This window comes from Balaenoptera ricei, chromosome 10, assembly GCF_028023285.1.
Source record: "Balaenoptera ricei isolate mBalRic1 chromosome 10, mBalRic1.hap2, whole genome shotgun sequence".
Lineage (NCBI taxonomy): Eukaryota > Metazoa > Chordata > Mammalia > Artiodactyla > Balaenopteridae > Balaenoptera > Balaenoptera ricei.
In genome coordinates this window covers 94,584,654-94,604,799 of record NC_082648.1, presented here as the reverse complement: position 1 = coordinate 94,604,799, position 20,146 = coordinate 94,584,654, and the positions used below count along the sequence as shown (strand labels likewise).

General features: G+C 35.6%; 1 protein-coding gene across 21 annotated transcripts in view; it reads left to right on the top strand.

Moving 5' to 3' along the window:
* RBFOX2 (RNA binding fox-1 homolog 2) overlaps nucleotides 1–20,146 on the top strand; it is a 266,331-nt gene that overhangs the window by 227,349 nt on the left and 18,836 nt on the right. For 10 of the 21 annotated variants that reach the window (XM_059936857.1, XM_059936863.1, XM_059936855.1 and 7 more), the window contains 6 exons: nucleotides 1,543–1,596; nucleotides 10,368–10,460; nucleotides 13,262–13,322; nucleotides 16,372–16,425; nucleotides 16,547–16,641; nucleotides 17,731–17,873. In XM_059936857.1, coding sequence (XP_059792840.1) covers nucleotides 1,543–1,596; nucleotides 10,368–10,460; nucleotides 13,262–13,322; nucleotides 16,372–16,425; nucleotides 16,547–16,641; nucleotides 17,731–17,873 — 500 coding nt within the window. The remainder of the gene's footprint in view (nucleotides 1–1,542; nucleotides 1,597–10,367; nucleotides 10,461–13,261; nucleotides 13,323–16,371; nucleotides 16,426–16,546; nucleotides 16,642–17,730; nucleotides 17,874–20,146) is intronic. The other 11 variants (XM_059936861.1, XM_059936862.1, XM_059936877.1 and 8 more) reach the window with 3 other exon arrangements.

Genomic DNA, 20,146 nt, shown 5'->3' with positions numbered 1-20,146 from the left:
TCCTTAACCAGTTCTTACTCTGGAAGGTTGTTATAAAGATGAATTAGAAAATGTAAAAGAAAACAAACTCTAAAATACCATACAAATTTCAGTTTTTTGGATAGACATAGAAATAAAATAAAATGCCCTCCTTCCTAAAATAAGACATTTTCCTCTTCCCTTGATTTTTCTGATTTTCTATTAAATGGTGAAACTGGAATCAAGTCCAGAAGTCTTACTCTAGAAAACTTGGGCTCTTAATACATGTTTTTTTGATAAAGATTGTAATGATTCAACCCAATAAGAAAACATGATCTCTGTTTTGCTCTTTTCATTTTTTAGTTTCTTCACATTTCCCAAAGTCTAGTTTGAAATCCAAGTGAAATAGATAACTGGGTCTGTGAGTCTAGTTCTCAAAGGGAAATGTGAGCCAAAAAGATATTGGAGATTTAGTGCACATTCCCTCAATTCAGTTCATTCAGGTATTGATTAAAACAGGTAGTTTTATCACCTTATATATACCTCTCCTCCAAATAATTACTGTGTTTTGTGTATGCCCCTCTCATCAGCTATTTAGCTACCTAGCAATAGAGTTATTTAGATGTTGTATTTTTAGCTTTGTTTGATTTTCCAAATGTTAAAATATTTAACTAATTTCGAAATAAAGTTATTATTTTAAATATTCTAGATGATGTTTATTGCAGAAATACTGAAGTGGCAAATAAGTATCGATAGAATCATCCATAATGTCTATGAATGTTTGGTATGCTGGAAAATAGCATATAGCCTATAGAGATAACACAGATATATATTTATTGATTTGGAAAGTTATTCATAGTATATTAAGTTTAAGAAAAGTAAACACACACACACACACACACACACACACACACACACACACACGCCTAAGGAAAAACTGGGAAGGCTGTGTACCAAAATGTTAAGATGTTGGGATTGCAGATGATCTTCATTTTTTGTTTTCCCTTTTCCTTTTTGTTTATCTATATTTTCTATTTTTTTCCAGTAAATGTGGTTTACTTTTATTAATTAAAAAAAAAAAGGAAGGACTTCCCTGTTGGTCCAATAGTTAAGACTCGGAGCTTCCACTGCAGGGGGCATGGGTTCGATCCCTGGTCAGGGACCTAAGATCCTGCATGCCATGGGAGGCGCGGCCCAAAAAAACAAGAAAGGGAAGAAAAACAGCCATCAATAGTGTATCTTTCTACTTACGATTTCAAAAGTTAGAGATGTAGTTAGGAAGACTCCCAGTTCTTGTCCGCGTGAAGAAGCATGTAACACGGTGATGCTGTGAATAACTTATGAAAACAGCTTCCACTATAAAGAGATGGATAATGCATGAGTGAGTGAATTAAAAAAGGAAAAATTACCAGCTCAATGATGAGGAAAAATCAACAACTGATATTGGGACCTGCCAACAAATAGAAGCGTGGATGTTAAATAAGTAGTTTAAAGAAAAAAACACCTCTTCCTCTTTCAGAAGAAAGTAAAGTATATGGATAAAAAGCTGAACATGAGTAAATGTTTTTATTTTTGTCTCTGCAGCAGTTTGGCAAAATCCTAGATGTAGAAATAATCTTTAATGAACGTGGTTCTAAGGTAAGCTCCATTTCAGTGTTGTGTGCTTGGTTTCTTTTAGTTTTGTTTTATTTAAAATAGTAAATAGAAAACTTAAGCTGTTTTTCAAGCCTGCAAAAAGTATCCCAATGATCTAGCTTGATTAGATTACCTCTAAACATAAGCCACTGCGTGGCCAAATTTTTCCTAAATCTTAAATTGGGTGAGAGAGTGGTGGTGTAGAAACGAGAGAGGTTTGAGGGGAGAGTGTGGCCGTAAGGAAGAAAGGCTGTAGGAGATGTCAGTCTTTTCTCAGATTTAAATTTGACCTAAGCTTCTTATTGTAAAGGACGAGAGAGAAGACTGGAAAAAAGTGAAATTCTGTGAGAATTCTAGTCTGAATTCTACCAGAACAGTTCAGCTTTTAAAAATCGAACTTCAAAATGACATACTTAGAACAAATTTAATATTTCAGTTATTCAGTTGACTTGTTCTCTCTGTTCAGTAAATTCTGACAAAGCTTAAAAACAGGGAGTAGTGACTCAGGTATTCACTGTGGATTTCCTCCTTTAAGTTATACCCAGATAGGCAAGCTTCAGGACTGAGAGTCACTTCAATTACAAATACAGTGAGTTGGGGGTTTTTTGCATGAGGATGAACATAATAATTTACTGTTTTAAATTCCCAATCTGTATGATTTAGAATTTTTATGCACTAAAATAAGCAGCAGTGCTTTTAGGAATGAAAGAATGGTAAAGTCTTAAAATGGTGTTGTGAAAAAATATTTGATGAACTGAATTTCAGAAAGTTTTATTTGAGAGTTTTCTTCCTCCTCAACAAATGGAATACACTCCACAGACACAGTCAGCTGTGGGCAGGCTTGTAAATATTTACCTTGCTATGTTCAGTTCTACTTGCATTTTTAGGTTAGACCAGTTTTTGAAATTAATTTTCATTTGGTCATCCCTACTGAACTTTGAAAATAGCCCTTGACTATGATTAAATCTCTAAGAATGTAATTTGAGAAAAGCTAAATAAAGTAAATAAATAAGCTAATATTTACCTCTCTTAATTTCCTACTCCAAATTCACCATACTTTGGGAACTAATAACATATCTACAGAGTTATATATACTTCCTGCCCCCATCTGTACTAATACAAATGTTTGTGCTTTCCTAATGCTTCTGATTATTATTCCCTTCCTTTATAGAATGCATCAACACTAAAAGTGTTTAATTCTGACTATAATAATTATTTGTTAATTATTAAAGAGGTAATTATACTCTAAGCTTTCAGTTTTCAGTTAAAACAAAAAAAGATTAATTATGCCTATACAGAACTTTCTCCAGCACTTAACTTGGTAAGTATTTTTAAAGTGAAATCTATTCAAACTGTAACCAGTAAAACTGTTTATACTTGTAATTTCCTCACAGTGGATTTCTATTCTTTTGTTGTATAGTTTGCTGTTATTTTTTTGTGAACTTTTTAGATACAAGGTAGAAAAATGACAATGGTTTAGAGATGAGAGGCACATGAATGTGAAATAAATACATGAAGATTATTGGCCACACTGTTTATCTGAACCAGTAGTTTAAGTGTTTTTGGTTTTAAGTGTTTGCACTTCAAACATTCTTAGCTAGACTAACAACCGGAAGCCCAATAAAATTCTATCAGGCATTGAGGACTTTGCTCCTTACCAAGAAAATAATTTGATTCAATTCTTGTGAAGCAAAGGAAATTGATCTTTCTAAGGCTTCTTTCATTGACTTCAAGGATTTGCCTACTACCAAAAAATTTTTAATTTACCCTATTCAATTGCTCCTCCCCTCTAATTTTCATTTTAAAATGACACAAGCCTTCCTTTTCTCTTTGGGGAATCTAAAAATATATGCTGCCTCTCTCAGCTTGATGCTGTGTCCTCACTGCCCTTTTTTCTTTGGGCTGCTGAAGGGTAGACAGACTGTGTACTAATTGGAAAATGTTTTTAAAACAAAGCACAGAATTCGGAATTGCCTTGGACCTGCCTTCTAGAACTGATACAAAAACCTGTCTTCATCCTTTGCCCTTCTTAACTGCTACCTAAAGTTCTTAGCTGGAATGGGCTCATTAATAGAGATTTATTTTGGAGTCAAAACCTAGATGCGTCTTCTGGGATCCACCTAAGATAAATTAATGAGTACTTTTCTTTTTGTAAATTAAGTTTAGTTTCTCATTACTTTTGTGTCTGGGGTTGACTATAAAATTACAGCATGTCTTGAAAGGAACCAGAGAAACAATAGGACCATATAAGTCCTATTGGTCCTATTGTTTAGCTAAGAATTGCTCAGTCTTTTAACAGAGTGCTTTTCTGTACAGAAATTAGCTTTATTGAATTTTTTCTGAAGCAATAATGGAAAAACTGACAAGCTTTTAGAGATAAGTAATACTTACATGTAAAACAGTATTTAACCAAGTGACTGCAAAACAAAAAGCAGCTCTTTATTACCATGTCTTATTTTTTATGAGACCGTTGGCCCCGGGTTTGAGAATATACCCCCTAAAAACATAAGTAAACACTGTCTTGCTGCCATGCCCATTCCTTCCCTGCCTGCTAGTAGTCTCCCTTTCCACCTTGCCTGGAGAGTAGAATTTCTGTGTTCCAGAAAGTAGTTGTTTCCTTGTTGTTGACTATTTTCCTTTTTTCTTCTTTGACCTTCATATTCTGAATTTGGTTTTTATGAAATGAATTTATTTCGTTTACATGCATATACATATATACATATTTATTTAAATTATTTCATGTGATTTTTGAAAATGTTCTTTTTACTCCCTACTCCTTTGTAAAAACATAAAGTCAGCTGTATTTAGTTTTCTGTGATTAACTGAAGCAAAGATAGACTATCCTTTTGAAAATGTTTAATTAAGATATGTGATGAAAAATGATACCCCTTCCAAAAAGTTAACTAATGTACTCAAATAGAATCTAGAAAATGATTTAACAGATATGCATAGCATTATTGATTCTCCAAATTTCACCAGTCGTGACAAAGTAGTAATACAAACAATAAGAAGTTAGCGTATAGGGAGAGTGGCCATATATCCTGGTTTATCCAGGATAGTCCCAGTTTATACTTGTTGTCTTAGCAATTAATAATGTCCCCTTTCTCCCTCAAAGTATCCTAGTTTGAACAATAAATTATATTGTCATTCTCCTTATAGATCCTTTGAGTAACAATTTTTAAAAAGCACCCTTTTAAAAACCATTATAAAAGGAAAACATGATGTTTAATGAGAAGTAGCGGGGGGAAGCATACATAGTTCATTAAAGGGAATATTCACAATATTCTCATGTTTTTCCTTCCTTTTTTCTTTTTTCTCACATATTCTCACATAGAATCTTAAACAGAACACTAAACAGTGGTCACCTAGTTCACCAACCAGTACTCTTAACCTTGTACTGTCTGCTAGACACTTTTAGTAACTGAGCACTTGTTGTTTTCAAAAGTTTATTTCACTGTTGAAATTCAGACCTTCCACCATCCTGTTCACTATCACCCAGTCCCATAACATTTTGTTTGTGATAATTATCAAGCTTATTTTAAAAAGAAATACACAGATTCTAACATTTATATTTTCCATAAAGTTTTGTCAACATACTTTGAGTATAGTTGTCACTTTTGAAGGGACGTGTTTTATAAATATTGAATGTATAGAAGCTCTTCTTCTTTACACAGTGTCAATTATTAAGTCCTCTAAAGGACTGCAGAATAGAGCACAGCAACAATTATTGAGATTTCTAGCAGATTTTTAGTTAATGTGTTCGCATTACTTCTCTCAGGTGGATTTCTGGAATGATGGGAATTTGGTTTGGGTTAAGCTTATGTTTAGGCTGGAGTTAGGGAAGATGAAACCTCTATTCCCATTCCTCAGACACAAGAAATATGCTGTAATTTCTCTCCTATTTCCCTGGCTTTTGATTTTATGCAAAGGGAAATTATTTCTTTCCAAATATAGTCAAAAGACTGTCTTTGAAATTGCACTGAGTAGGCCTTTGTGATTTTCAGTAAAATTTGATGGGTAACGCTGAGATGAAATGTTTTTCATTATACTTAAAACTGAATTAACAGTGCATGTATTTCCAAAAGTCTTAGTTTATTTTCTTTTGCTACCATTTTATGGGTTTTAGTTTTATTTTTCTTGTATTTATTTTTTAATTTCTGTGTTCTGACCATACCCAGGAGAACCTTCTGGTTTTGATTTCTCCCTTAAAAGTTACATGGTAAATTTTCTTTCGCATTCTTCTGAGATGGAAAAATTCAAAGATTATACAAATTTAAAAATATTTTTATAATGCTCATCCTGTTGCTTGTTATTTACTGCAGTCTGAGGCCAGACTAAAAAGGTGACAGTTATTCGGCTCCTGTGTGCCCTTGATGACAAATGAATGTCAAGGCAGATAATAAAATTTTTGTCACACTCTGTAGAAGTTTTAACCACGACCATGTCCCTGATAAACACAGCATCCCTCAATTTCCAAAAGACAGCTAAGATAGCTGGTAAATTGTGAATGTAGCACTGGTGTATTTAAATTGTTAACACAGAAGAACTTTGGGAGCTGAGAACCTTAGGTAAGAGGGTAAAGGTGTAGACCTTCATTGCCCAGTGCAGCGACCATGTTGACCATTTGAAATGTGGCACATCTCTAAATTGAAATGTGCTTTAAGTGTAAAATAGACACCAATTTCAAAGGCTTAGCTCAAAAAAGAATGTTAAACATCTCACTCATAATGGTTTCATAATGATGCAGGTTGAAATTATAATATGTCGTATATACTGGGTTAAATAAAATACATTATTGAAATTAATTTCACTTGTTTTTACTTTTTTAATGTAGCTAGTAGAAAATTTGAAATTATATATGTGGCTCATGCTATATTTTTATCGGTTAGTGCTGGTATAGACAAATGTTGCAACATCATTTTTTTTAATTTAAAAATGAAAGTTTACTTTTTGTTTATCTGTTCTTTATCTTCTTACATACCTAAAATATGTACTGTTAAGGGTCTGACTTTGTAGCTATTCAGACCGTTATTATGTTTCCCTTTTTGATACTTCATACGATCATTTTGAAGCTCTTCTAAGGAAAATGTGTTAGGTTTAGACATAATTGTATTAAATTTTTTTCAAAGCAAGAGATCCAAATGACCAGAATTACTGTGAATTAGATTTTCAAGAATAAGGGAACATTAAACATAATTTCGTGGAAGAGAGTTTTCCTATTAGTAACTTTTTAAGTCTGTGAATATCCTTGGCTCAATTTCTGGCACATTTTCAAAAGTGCTAAATTTTATTGAAGAAACAGTACATTAAAATTTTTTTCAAGCCTTATTTGAGTTAATATTCTTAAAACCAAGTTGTGAATGTGACAGATAAGCAAGCAGGAAGTTGAGTTGATGGAAAACCACCTGTTTGAAGTTTCGACTCAAGAGAAAAGTATTTAAGGACAATATTCCAAAAATACTGGTTATGCTTCTCACCTTCCTAATCACAGACCTTAATTCTGAGAGGTATATACTAATTTCCTAGTGCTTCTGAACAAATTATCACAAACTTGGTGGCTTACTACCACACAGATTTATTATCTTACAGTTCTGGAGGTCAGAAGTCCAAAGTGGGTCTCACTAGGCTAAAATCAAAGTGTCGGAGGGCTGTGTTCCTTCAGGTGGCTCTAAGGGATGCTCCATTGCATGCCTTTTCCAGCTTCAGGAGGCAGCCCACGTTCCTTGGCCTATAGCCCCCCTTCCATCTTCAGAGCCAGCAACAGCCAGCCCAGCCTTTCTCAGGCTGCTACACTCTCCAATTCTGACTCTCCTCTTTCCCTCTTTCACTTCTAAGCACCTTTGCGATTACATTGGGCTCAACTGGATAATCCAGGATAATCTCCCTATCGCAAGATCATTAATTTAATCACATCTGCAAAATCCCTTTTGCCACGTAAGGTAACATTTTCACAGGTTCTGGGGATTAGGACATGGACAACTTTGGGGGGGCTGTTATTCTGCCTGACACAAGGTCTATTTATCTTGGAAGGAAAGAAAGAAATCCTGTTACCTCTGTGTTTCTTATCAGGATTCCCAAAGTATCAACAAGGCCTTCTGCCTCCTCTTACGCTAGTAAATGTGGCTGCAAAGATCGCTTCATTTTTATGTCTTTGGTATCTTGATTAGCATTTCCTTTAGTTTATAAGCACCTTTCCTTATAAAACACTTTTAAAGCATTTAAAAGTGAAATTTTGTTCCAGAATACTGAAGTTATATTGAAAAAATCTTACACAAGCAGACTTTAATGTTAAACTTTGTCATATGCTGACTGTAAGATGCCAGCACTTATGATACCACGCAGCCATTGTGTCACAGATGGTCCATCAACACATTACAGAAAGGAGGGTCATAGAACACATTTAGCAATTAGATTTGAAAGAGAAAATAGAAGAATTGTAGGACTAATATAGTTTAGTAAATAGAATACTGAATTTCAGTTTCAAAGCTTAATTTCTAATTTTCTCACCATTAGCTGTAGGAAAAAGCTACATGGAAGGAAGAAGACCTTGTTGGTGCTCTGGGCCTTTTTGATGCTTGAATACTTAACCTCAGATTGGCTCAATGTCTTTACTTTCAAAAGGAAACCAACAGGTTTATCCTTTCTACCCCATGGGTGCATTTAAAAGACACACATGTATGTGTGTATGTATGTGGGTGTGTGTAGTCATAATGCTAAAATTAAAAACTTGTATATTAGCCTCTACGTAATCTGCTGTCCAACCACTAGTTTATAATTTATTAATTTAACCCAGGGCATAAAATGTATGAGGCTGTGGCAATCAGTTGAAATACAGCTTATAGAACTTCTAAAATGTGATATAAAAACTCATCACTATCTGTAACCTTTTTTAAAAGGTTTAACTTTCCTATGGGAGGATTCTCCAGGATCGGAGAACTGGCTTCCTGTCTTCATCAGGTGCTAGTGTAGATGACAAATGGAATAATTAATTAGTAACTTGCCCTTGTACACCTTGAGTTGTCAAAGTGGCTATAACATGTTGATATCAAAATTTGTTTCTGAAAATGTGTCCCCATTGATATTTTCAACACATGTACATTTTTAAGGTACATTTTGAATTAAAATTACCCAGAGTATTCCATCCTAAGCTACATATATTTTTAAAAATTTCTGTCAGCTTAGCATTTCACTTTCTAGATATCCAAATTGAAGGTAGAGTTAATCCATTGGAATCCTCCGTGGATTGCCACCCAACCATATGTGGTCATTTAAATGCTGAGAAATCAGATCCTTCAGAATGATGGAGTTGCTTTTATAAAATCTTATTGAGCAATGCACATTATTTACCATCTCAGTTAAAAATATGTTTTGTATATATAGGAGTACTCATGGCATTAAGCAGCAAAGCAGAACTTCAGTGAAAGTAAAGGGTTCAGGTTATCCTACAATGGAATATTCAAAGAATGCTAGAGGGACAGTGAAGCTATTGAGACATGAGGACTGTCTCAGAAAATTCTAAGAAGTTACCACTCTACAGATATAAATAGCTTGAGAAAATTTTATAGTTGCAGAGTGGAAAGATAAGGACAGAGCACCTAGAATGAAACTGATATAATGCTTTGTGAAATAGTCCTATAGTATATAGTAAATCCTGCTGGTGTTGAAATTGATAGAAAGATAATGACCCAGGCAGTCTTTTAAGATTTAATGTGAGCCAAGGAGTAGAGTGGGTTAACTCCCGGTCTCCTGCTTTTTCTATTTAATAAATTAAAACTCCATGGTTGGTTGGTTTGTTTTTCAGCATCTACAATGGACAAATAAATTAATCCTAACTCAGAGTAGCAACTATATTGCTGTTTTATGGTATTCTTTTCCTATTAAATAGTATGCAACTGATGTCACTAACATAGATCTCATTTCTATTGCCTTTTTGACTATTCCTTTTTCTCTCTGCATATAGAAAAAAACTAATACATTTAGTAGCAGATGTAGGCTTCAACAAAATTTAGGCAAATTTGGGTAAGCAATTTTCTGAAATTCAGCTGAACATATTTTTACTCTTGAGTGTCAGTCTGGTTGTTTAAAATTCACATTGAAGAAAAGTCATAATTGACCACTGCTTAGTGGTGTTTTCGTTTGCTTAGACGGACATGAGTGCTCTCCTCTTCCACACCCAGTACCCACAGAATCTAACATGAACACTATATCTTAAATTATACCGTTCCCAGAGAAGTTGATGGTGCTATAAACAACAGGCAAAGTGGGGCTAAAACGATTAGACCGCCTCAAAAACTCATTATTCAAGGCTTGCACCTAAATATCAAGTTTCATGTAGAAGTTACTGGGGAATAATAGATTTAATTATTTTTTAGTATTATATAAAAGGATATGTATGTTAACAGCATGAAATAAGAAAGGTGGGATTTTTTTAAATGTTCAGATTCTCAGTTGAATAGTTTGACCCGAGTAACTCTATACCTTAATTTTGGTCTGGCCTCACATGCTTTATGTTTTATTTTATTATTGTTATTATTGTTGTTAATTACATTATTACTATTATTATTATCACTACTACTACAGTTCTTTATTCTTTTATTGGATTTAATTTCCCTTTACAAAATATGCATGAACCAAAAATGTGACTTTGGGAGAGTATTGCTGAGTTGTTGCTGATGTCAGTTTCATACTGTGATTTTTTTTTTTCTATTTACCAAGAGATCAGTATTTCAATATAACGATGTGCATGTTTTCCCCCCTTCTCCCGCTGCATGCAGGGATTCGGGTTCGTAACTTTCGAGAATAGTGCTGATGCAGACAGGGCCAGGGAGAAATTACACGGCACCGTGGTAGAGGGCCGTAAAATCGAGGTGCATGTCTTCAATAATTCAATTTCTGGTTTATATTTTATTTCTCTTTTTATGTATTGCCTCACTTATTTCACATTTGGAACCCTGTCTTGTTTGTGTGTGTTTTTGTGTCTCTGTGTCCTTCACCTTCTTGCACTAAAATGCGTAAAAGTAACACTTCTATCCTTCTCCCCCCCCTCCCATTTTTTGGTTGTTTTGGGGTTTTAATTTTGATTTACCTGCGTGCGAATGTATGTATATTTGTTTTTCATTTATTTTTTTCCTCCAAAATGTTCATCCTTCTACTCTCTTGATTTTTTTCCTTTGCTTCAGTTTGCGAGACTCTGAATTCCTCTAATCAGGCCAAAATAAAACTAACTTTTAAAATGTCTAAAAACTACCCAATTTAGAAATGTGTCCTATAATGAATCAAGGGGCCAGCCAATATCCTCTCTCTCTTGGGAGGCCAGTTCACCTCCACATGCGTGTGACAAGGAATAGAAGATCATAGAGATTGGGGGCGGGGAGGAAAGAATCCAAAACTAATGTGGTTTTTAAATATAGTTAATATCTAGAATTTCAACAGTTACTGGATAAAATCCTCCAACAGAGGGTTGGGTGGCTGCCTGTAGAATGTACTAGTACAGTGAGTGAGTCGGCCACCTGGTGCTCACCAGCCCTTTTCATAACGCAGTGAAGGTTAACTGGCTCCTTTCCCCTTTCCCAGTTTTTAAAAGTATGAAATATAAAAGCCACCATTTTGAGTAAGATGTCTGCATATTTTGCTTTTTTTTTTCCCCCTCCCTTTCCAATGGTTTAGCATTTAGGGCCCTTCACTTGACTCACTCTTTCCATGGTAACTATACACAATGCTGGCGATGGTGCCCGTTGGCGGTAAGTGAAACAAAAGCACTAGAGAAGAAGCTTTTTTAAAATGTAATTACAAACAAATAAGAAAGAAAAAGTCCATCTGCCATCTCACATTAACACTACAAAATGTGATTTGACTTGCTCCTCTTCCTTTTCCTTTCCCCCTTTTATTTTCAATGCTGTTGAGTAATGCCGCCTGGACTTTGGATGTACACATTGTTTTGTAGCAGTCTGAGCTGTTTGAGTACTGACGTCATGATGATTTTTTTCCCCTTGCACATCTTACTCAGAGTTACTGAACTCCAGTTTGGCTGGTTTTATTAATGCACTTCCTGCCCCCACTTCCTTTCCTCCTTTTCCTCTTTCCCAAACCTCTGTTTGTAGCTATGACTGTTCTTTCTTTGCCCTTGACAGCTCTCTTTCCTGCCCGTGACAGCCTTCCTGACTTTCTCTCTTCTATTCCCCCGCCTTTTTGTTCTCCTTACCCAAGCTCTCTTCCTACCCTTTGCCCTAGTCCTTCCCCACCCCTTCTCTGTTCGGTGCAGCTATTGGTCTCTTTTGCTGACCGGTGGTTTCTGATTGGTTCTGGCCATTTTTCCTTTAAGTGCTTGGGTGCTTTCTGCTCTAGCAGCTAGTGGAAGCTCTTGCCCAATTCTAATCCTTGTCTGTGAGAGCCTCGCTCTTCACTTTCTCCTGTCTTTCCAAAATTGATTGTTTTTTTCTTTCTTTTATTTGTGTGTGTGTGTTTTTTAACTGCATGCTCTCAGTCTCATCATTGTTGTATCCCATTCTTTCTTTTAAATGTGAAATGTTGATATGATTTGGTGGGTCAAACTAGAGTAAATGGAGTTTCCAGCTCTTTTCCTCACATAGGAAGATCATCACTATACAAATCCTGAAAGACATATTAAAAGATTTTTGGTTCCAATTCTACCTAAAATTGATGTGGTTTTTTTTTTTTTTTTTTTTGATAACAAATTTATCACTATTCAAATTTAACATAATATAAATTCCCAGAGCGAAATAAGACATATTATATTTTGTATGTTTTATAATTCTTTTAAAAACTGGCCTGTTTTTATATACCTGACAACATAGTATATAACCAGGTTCTATGGTAAGGCTTTACCCTCCTTGCAAGAGCTTTGAGGCTGGTTCTGACATTGGGCTGCAGTATCCTGGCTTCTAAGCTCCATTCATCTTTTCTTCATCAGCACCATCTTTGTAACGTCTACTTACCTTACCACTGAGAATGCTTTAATTATGCAGTTCTGTAATGAGGGTAGAGAGTACCATAAAACAAAAGAAACATAAGCTCTATTTTTTGAATTCTTTTAAGTGCCTGATTTAAAGGCCTTATGAAAACTTTCTTCATTTTAAATGAATAGGCCACATAATCTAGAAAATTCAAAATCTAAGTTCCTATATTTGTTTACTGACCTCAAACAGTAAAATCTCATACAAGCATATAAAAAAAGCTGAACATCAGAACAGGTAAAATCCACAGATTTTTTTTCCTATCTTCCTATAAATTTATTTCCTGACCAGTGTAGCAAGCCTCTGTTTTGTTAATGAACTTCAAAGTTCACGTGCACACAGAGCTGTTTCCAATTACTTTTTTCCATATTTTCTCACTGCAGAGACTTCTCTCTTTAAAAGATCTCCAAAGAACTTGCAGATGTACTTTTTCTTTGGAGGCCTGGATGGTAAAGTTGTCCTAGTTTTCCATTTGGAGACCAAGAAACTGCATTTTACTCTTGTTAGCCTCATTTAATGAACACTTTAATTAAAATACTAATATTAATATTGTATACTGTTATATTAATTATTTAAATCAATTTTCTCTGAAATTTACATTTTAAACTGAATACTTTGTTATTGAATGAGCACCTCCATATTCCCTAATGTGGTTTACTTCCTCCCTGCCCCTTCTTTCTACTTTGTATCTGTAGGTGAATAATGCTACAGCACGTGTAATGACCAATAAGAAGATGGTCACACCATATGCAAATGGTAAGAGGTTACGAGTCATCTTCAGAAAGATGTCGTTTATTCTCTCACAAACATCAAAGACTTTTTCTTGATTTCAGTCTTCAGTTTGTTTCGAGTACGCTGAAGTATTTTCTTTACCTAGGAGAGTTAATTTTTATAAATTACTTTTTTTTAAAGTTTTTTTAGTTATTAAGGTGTTATAGTCTCAGTAAAGTTCATTTTATACAGTGCAAACACATCATTTGAGGTTACCTATTAACCCAAGTTAGGCCCCCCGTGGGCACCCTCTTTTTTTTTTAGCTGCTGTAGTTCTTTGTAATATGTTAGGCTTGTCCAGGATACCCCTGGATCTTACTTATCTGAACATAATAATTGGAATAATTCTTGACCCCTTGTTCTTTTAAAAGAATGCTCTAGAGGCAGCAGCCACGGGGTGTGTGTGTTGGGGAGGGGTACGTGCGCATATTTTCTATTTTCTATTCCGTGGCTACCTGTTATACAGTGAGTTTTATAAATGTTTCTCGTGAAGAAGGAATTTTTCTGTGAATATTTTGTCTAACAAAAACAGAACTTTTGCTTCAGTTGTCAAATTTAATCTAGACTCATATTCCCTAAGTGAGGTAGGATAAAGTTTTAATCTGTTGTACAACAGTGGTTTTGCAAACTGTGTTCTACAGGACCATCTTGGGGGGAAAAAGAAAACTGAATGGACTGGGTCTTGAGGCCTACAGCTCTACTTTGGTGGACCTCATTCTCTGTTGTATGTTTTAGAGTTGTGTATAAGATTTTATCTAGAATAAAAAGGGGAGTTTCTCCCCTTTTATTGCTTTATAAAAGTTTAAACCTACTGCTGGAGTATGACAGTATGTGCTGGTAGTATCTTAAATCAAGTAGAAGTGTATTAGTGTTGAGTATATCCCGGGAGGTCTTCCATAAATATGTGTAGCCCAGCTTTTCAAATAGATTATAGAAATCAGCATAATTTGCATTTATCAGCATAATTTGCATTTTCCTTACTCATTTTACTAGTGGTATATCTTGGGATACCACCACCTCCCACTTTACCTTTTGTTTTCTTCTTTTCACTGCTATCACAGAAACAGAAGTTTCTGCAATTTTGATAAAAATCCAATTTAAACTAAATCAGAAGGAGAGTATGTCAGATTTCCTTTCGATCCAGTGAGAATGGTGGAGCAGAAAGAGCTGCTGACTAGAATTGAGAAGACAGAAATTCTCCTTCTAGATTTGACTCTTCATTTTACTCTGTGACAGTGGGCCAATTTCCTAACCTATCTGATTCTGTTTTCACCTCTGTCAAGTAGCAGTCACAGAATTTTAGCACCACAAGGCTCTTCTTTAGAAGTCATCAAAATCCAACCCTCCTAGCTTATTATCTAGGAAATGAAGCCCAGGGAAGTGTAGTCCTTACTCATTGTCCCAGAGGTGGTACCTATCTTACTGCTCTCTTTGGGGTTTGTGAAAGTCAAATGACATAAACAACTGTAAAAATACATTGGAAAGTGTACAAAACTAAACGTATTCAAGATATTGTTGACAGTGTACCATTATATACCATTATTATAATGTGCATCCATTGTATGCATTTAAATGGAGTGCTTAAGTAATAGTGCCATTGATAGGAAAGGAAAAGTTCATTTTTTAATATTATTCTAAATCACTATTCAAGCCTACTGGAGCCAGACTTTAGAAACATGCAGCTCCCGTGTTAGAGATTCTGAAAAGAGTGTGCTAGGTGCCTTCTGGTGAATTCTCAGCATTTTAGTTCATGTTGGCTTTGAGTCCCTTGATTTGTCTGATTGAAGAACATTTGTGCTTTTGCAACTCCAGTAGGATTTGAATCCAGATTTTGAAATTTTTATGCAGAATAATGAAGAGGCATGTCTGTGAGCACATAAAATAATGAATGGGGGATTGGATTGATTCCGAATGAATGGATTTTGTCTTGAATAATGTCTTTGCTTATAGCCACTGAAATCTGTTAATTGGCCTTTTCTTCTTTCCATTCACATATTTATAGAGTAGCAGTGGCACAATGTTATAAAAGAATTAAACCAAAGAGCCAATCTTTCAGAAAAATTAAATGGCATATTTATGTATAAAATTCAACAAATATTTATTAATTAAAGTTTTCACATGGAATTCTCTAACTATCAGTGGGTAATAGTGCATTTTTCTTTTTTTTTTTACTACTTGCCATATTCCTATAAATATAAAAAAGGGAATGTAGAAATGAAGTTGATATCAAACCTAATGTTGTTTGGAAATACTTAAAATTTATAAATGTTTAAGCTAATGTTCAGCAGCGGTCTTGTATCCATTAGCTTAAAGGTCTGATTAACATAAATATGCTTATTGCAAATTAAAATCTCAGAAGACGTGCACCAAAGTTGGGAATGTACCTTGAATTTTATTATTGCATGTCTCTCCTTAGTGCCTTGGTTAACTCCAGTGAAATCCCAGTGGGAAATCCCAATGAAGGAAGATTTCCATTTACCCAGAATACCATTAGCATGGTATAAATGAACATGGAATTCAGAGGTCCAGGTCAAATTTGAATTCAGTCAAAGGATACCCTTATCAAACAATTAGAGTAGTAAACAGTGTTAAGATGATATAGAAGACAGTGCATCACAGTGTGATAGAGAATGATATATATTCTGCCTTTTTCCTTCTTCTAAACAAAGATTAAGTCATTAAGCCATTCTATGAGAGACCGTATACCAAACCCCAGGATTTATTTATATTTCTTTTTCCTTCTCTCATTCCCTCTCCATCTTCCTATGTCCCAATTTTTTTCTCACGTCCTCTTTACCCCCACCACTCCCCTGCCAAATCTTCATTATCCCTTCACTGTGCTAGTCCTGCTTAAAGATGATCAGGTCCAGAAATGTCATCACCCTCTCATATAAACCCCCGCTGGCATTCTAAAGAGAAGCTGGTACCAGGCAAAAATGAACCCAGAGGTGTCTGAAGCCAACTTGCACATCACTCCTTTTCCTTATATTCCTCATATAGTTTTAAATATTTACTGTCCTCTCTTCCATTTCAGGTTGGAAATTAAGCCCAGTAGTTGGAGCTGTATATGGGCCCGAGTTGTACGCAGGTAGTATTTAAGTTAATTTTTCCATTTGTGTTATTTATATGTATTTTAAAAATCTATTGTTTTTCAGTTTCCTATTCCTTTGTAATCTTTTTGCACTTTTTCATTTCTTAAATGCGCTCAGCATCCAGCTTTCAAGCAGATGTGTCCCTAGGCAATGACGCAGCAGTGCCCCTGTCAGGAAGAGGGGGCATCAACACTTACATTCCTTTAATCAGTAAGTAGCCTATGTTGACCTGGCATGGCTTTTGACTGTTGTGAGTAAACAGTGATGTGTTGGTCTTTTTTTTCCCCCAAATATAATACATAACTGAAAAGGAGGCATTCACGAGAAAGATAAATACTATCACAGTGCCCTGTCCTGCTTAGCCTGTGCTAGAATCTTTTTGACCAAATGTTAAGATGGCCAAAAAGCATAAATAGTTGGAAAAGTTAGAAGGGGGTGAGGACACGTAAAGAAAATTTTAGTCTGCACTTTGTAATGAAGAAAACAAAAGAAGTAATTATTTGTGGAATGTGTTGTACATGTTATCTGCAAGTCAGCTTTGGGCCCTTGAGTCGAATATCACTGAAAAGCCCCTCCTGTATTACTGATGATTCTCAGCTCTGTTGATATCTCTAAAGTCATTTTGACCTGAACCATTTAGCCATTTAGCAAGAGATATAATTAAACAGAGTTCAGTGGACATGGAATCAGTGTCTCTGTGTGCTTTCTAGAGGATAGCACACTTAAAATAGGCCCTTAGAAAATGTCTGCCTCTTTAAAGGATTATAAGGCTGCAGGGGAGAGGTAGTTTCCCTCTCACCTCACATTTCTGAATTGAAATATTTTAGATAAAGAATAAGGTTGACTAATGAAATGTCTGAAGACTACTGTGTGCCTTGGAGTGTGGCAGCATGTCAAAACACAAAAGAATATTCTTATGAAGAATAATTATTATATGTAGGTAATAACGTTTGGAAACAGAGTTAATAATTAGCCAGTGAAAGAGTTTATATCAATCAATTTAAACTGCCCGTAGAAATTAAAAGTCTCATCTCCATTATGGCCGTAGTGCTCAGAGCTTCCTGACCCGTTTCTCCTCAGCTTGCATTGTAAGGCTGAAATTGGGAAGGAGCAAAGCAAACTCACTCAAGATTTGTGATGAATGAGGCATGGAGTCAATTAGTTTGGGCATATTGCATATTTCCATTTCTTTTTGAGAAAAGATGTAATGTCGAGGTGTCTTTCCTATAATTGGTGCAACGCAAGCTGTGATTGTACACGTGCTGTTGAATGCAAGTTGGCATTTCTGTTGTATTTTGGGTCTCCCTTTAGTTCCTGGCTTCCCTTACCCAACTGCAGCCACCACGGCGGCCGCTTTCAGAGGAGCCCACCTGAGGGGCAGGGGGCGGACAGTATACGGTGCAGTCCGAGCGGTACCTCCAACAGCCATTCCCGCCTATCCAGGGTAAGCAGTAGATTCCAAAATAAGCAGCCGCACAAAAACAGAAAACCTTGGCCCTCGTATAACTTCTGGGATGTTGCCGTGCCACATAGTAGAGATTCTGTGAATATTTGCAAATTAACGGATCAGATGGCAAGAACCATACCATTGTCAGAATGTAACAAAATATCAATTCATTATATAAATCTTCATTTTGGCCACCTTAAGCCCTCACAGTAGTGGCTTAAGACAGTAGCCAGAGCTGTCTTGTGTTCACTAGCAGTGTGTTGGCATGGAGTTCACTCAGCATCGCACGAATTTGGATTAACACTCCTGCAGAGAACCAAACTAGAAGCTCAAGACTGTAGTGCAAGACTGCATCTGCTGGATTCACCCCCTCACCACCACCCTTATTGGGGCTGAGGCTCTCACATGTGCCCTCCCTTGTGGTTTCACCGCCTGGGTGGTGAGCAGCAGAGCTAGTTACCCACAATGGATTTGCTTTCTTTGTAGGAAATGGATTAAAAGAGGTTAATTCAAAGATGAACCAAGTCCAATTGAATCAAGGGAGAAAGGGAGAAGTAGGAAGAGTTAAACTACAGTTGGCTTCCCAATGATAATAAAACAACTAATGGAGCTGAGCATCCTTCACCCTTTGATTTTTGTGTGGAGGGTGTCTCATGCAGTGGAATGATTCCATAGCAACAAATAAATCCTTTGTCACTGAATGGGGGAGAAGGAGTGAAGATGGCAGGTTTTGTTTTCAGTTGTTTCTCAGTGTCAACCTAAAACGTATATTTTTGTAAAGAGTGGACTTTTATAAGTTAGTTGTGTCAGGACTTTCTTTCTTCAAAGATGTGACGTTTGTGTTCTTCATCTTTTCTCTGCCTGTGACAGGTTTTTTTTCCATATTCTAAATGAAGAATAAACAGCGGCAGAGGAGCCTATTCATTGCTACATAGTTAAAATGTAAAGGGAAAGAGCCTCCTTTGTAGGTCCTTTTCTGACAGCAAAATTGACTGTGAGGTGTACTAATATAGCATTCATTCATAGACCAAAGGGACATGCCATTTGGGGTCCTCAATTACACAGAATTAAAGCATTTTTATCAGACAAGACAAATATGCATGTTGAAATGGGCAGGCTTCAGAAGCCACTGGAAGGGAACGACTTTAGAAATAAACTTGTTTGCAGTTTATAGATGTTTAAATCCCATGCATTCCATCATCTCCATCTTCTGCCATTACTTACTTTTAATTTTATCCTTTTTTTTTTCTCTCAACTTGACCTTTGACCTTCAACCTCTGACATCTCCTTTTAAAGAAGTGAATAAAGATGCAGTATTATTTCATCAAGAAATAGTCAAGTAAAACATAAAACGGAACCTTGGAAGTTCTACACACTAGGAAAATTGTTTTATGAAGCGTCTTCCATTTCAATCCAAGAGATTTTACCATCATGTTTGCAAAGAGATACTGCTCACCAGAAACATGGGACTTCTTTATTTTGTAATATTCCTGAGTTACTTTATAAAGTGGTTGAATTCGTTCCTATTCAAGATAGGTCATTTTAGTATATTGGCCAAACTTGAGAACCCATTCTCTACCAAGTCTGTGTCAGGTATATATTTGCTCAAAGATATTTTATCTTTATGTCTAATCACATCAATTTCTGTGCATTACATTGAACACTAATTTCCCATGTTTTCTTTTTTATTAACTAAACCACCTGTTTACATGGAAGATGGCAAGGAATAAGTCCAGTATTTTATGAGGAATGGCCTAAAATTGCTTTTCAGCTTAGTAAACTAATTTTATCATTAATCATTGTGTTCTAGCCTCCTTGTGGCATTTGATATAGGGAATATTGGAATTCTTCTAGAATTTAGGTGAATATTCCCAGTGAGTGATACAGCTTAGCATAAAATGTATTCGTTTTTAATGCCACCACTCTTCTCTATAGAAGAAATATTTTTCAGTCATTGCCTATATCCCCTTACTGAAATAGTTGAAGGCTAATTAATCACCACTTGGCATCAGTGCTTTGCATTTTATAAGCAAGCCTTCGCATTATGAACAAGTCTCTTTTTTACTAAAATGCAATTGAGAGGCAGATTACTTTCTAATATCATACTTTAACTGCAGTTGGAGACTGTGAAAATGGACAGAATTCAGCTAACTGAACCTCACGGATGAGTTTAATTTGCCTGTTGTATAATACAAGGGCACAGCATAATTGGGGCATTGCAAAGTGTGATCATACTATCCAGTAAATACAACAAAATGTCACTGGGAGTA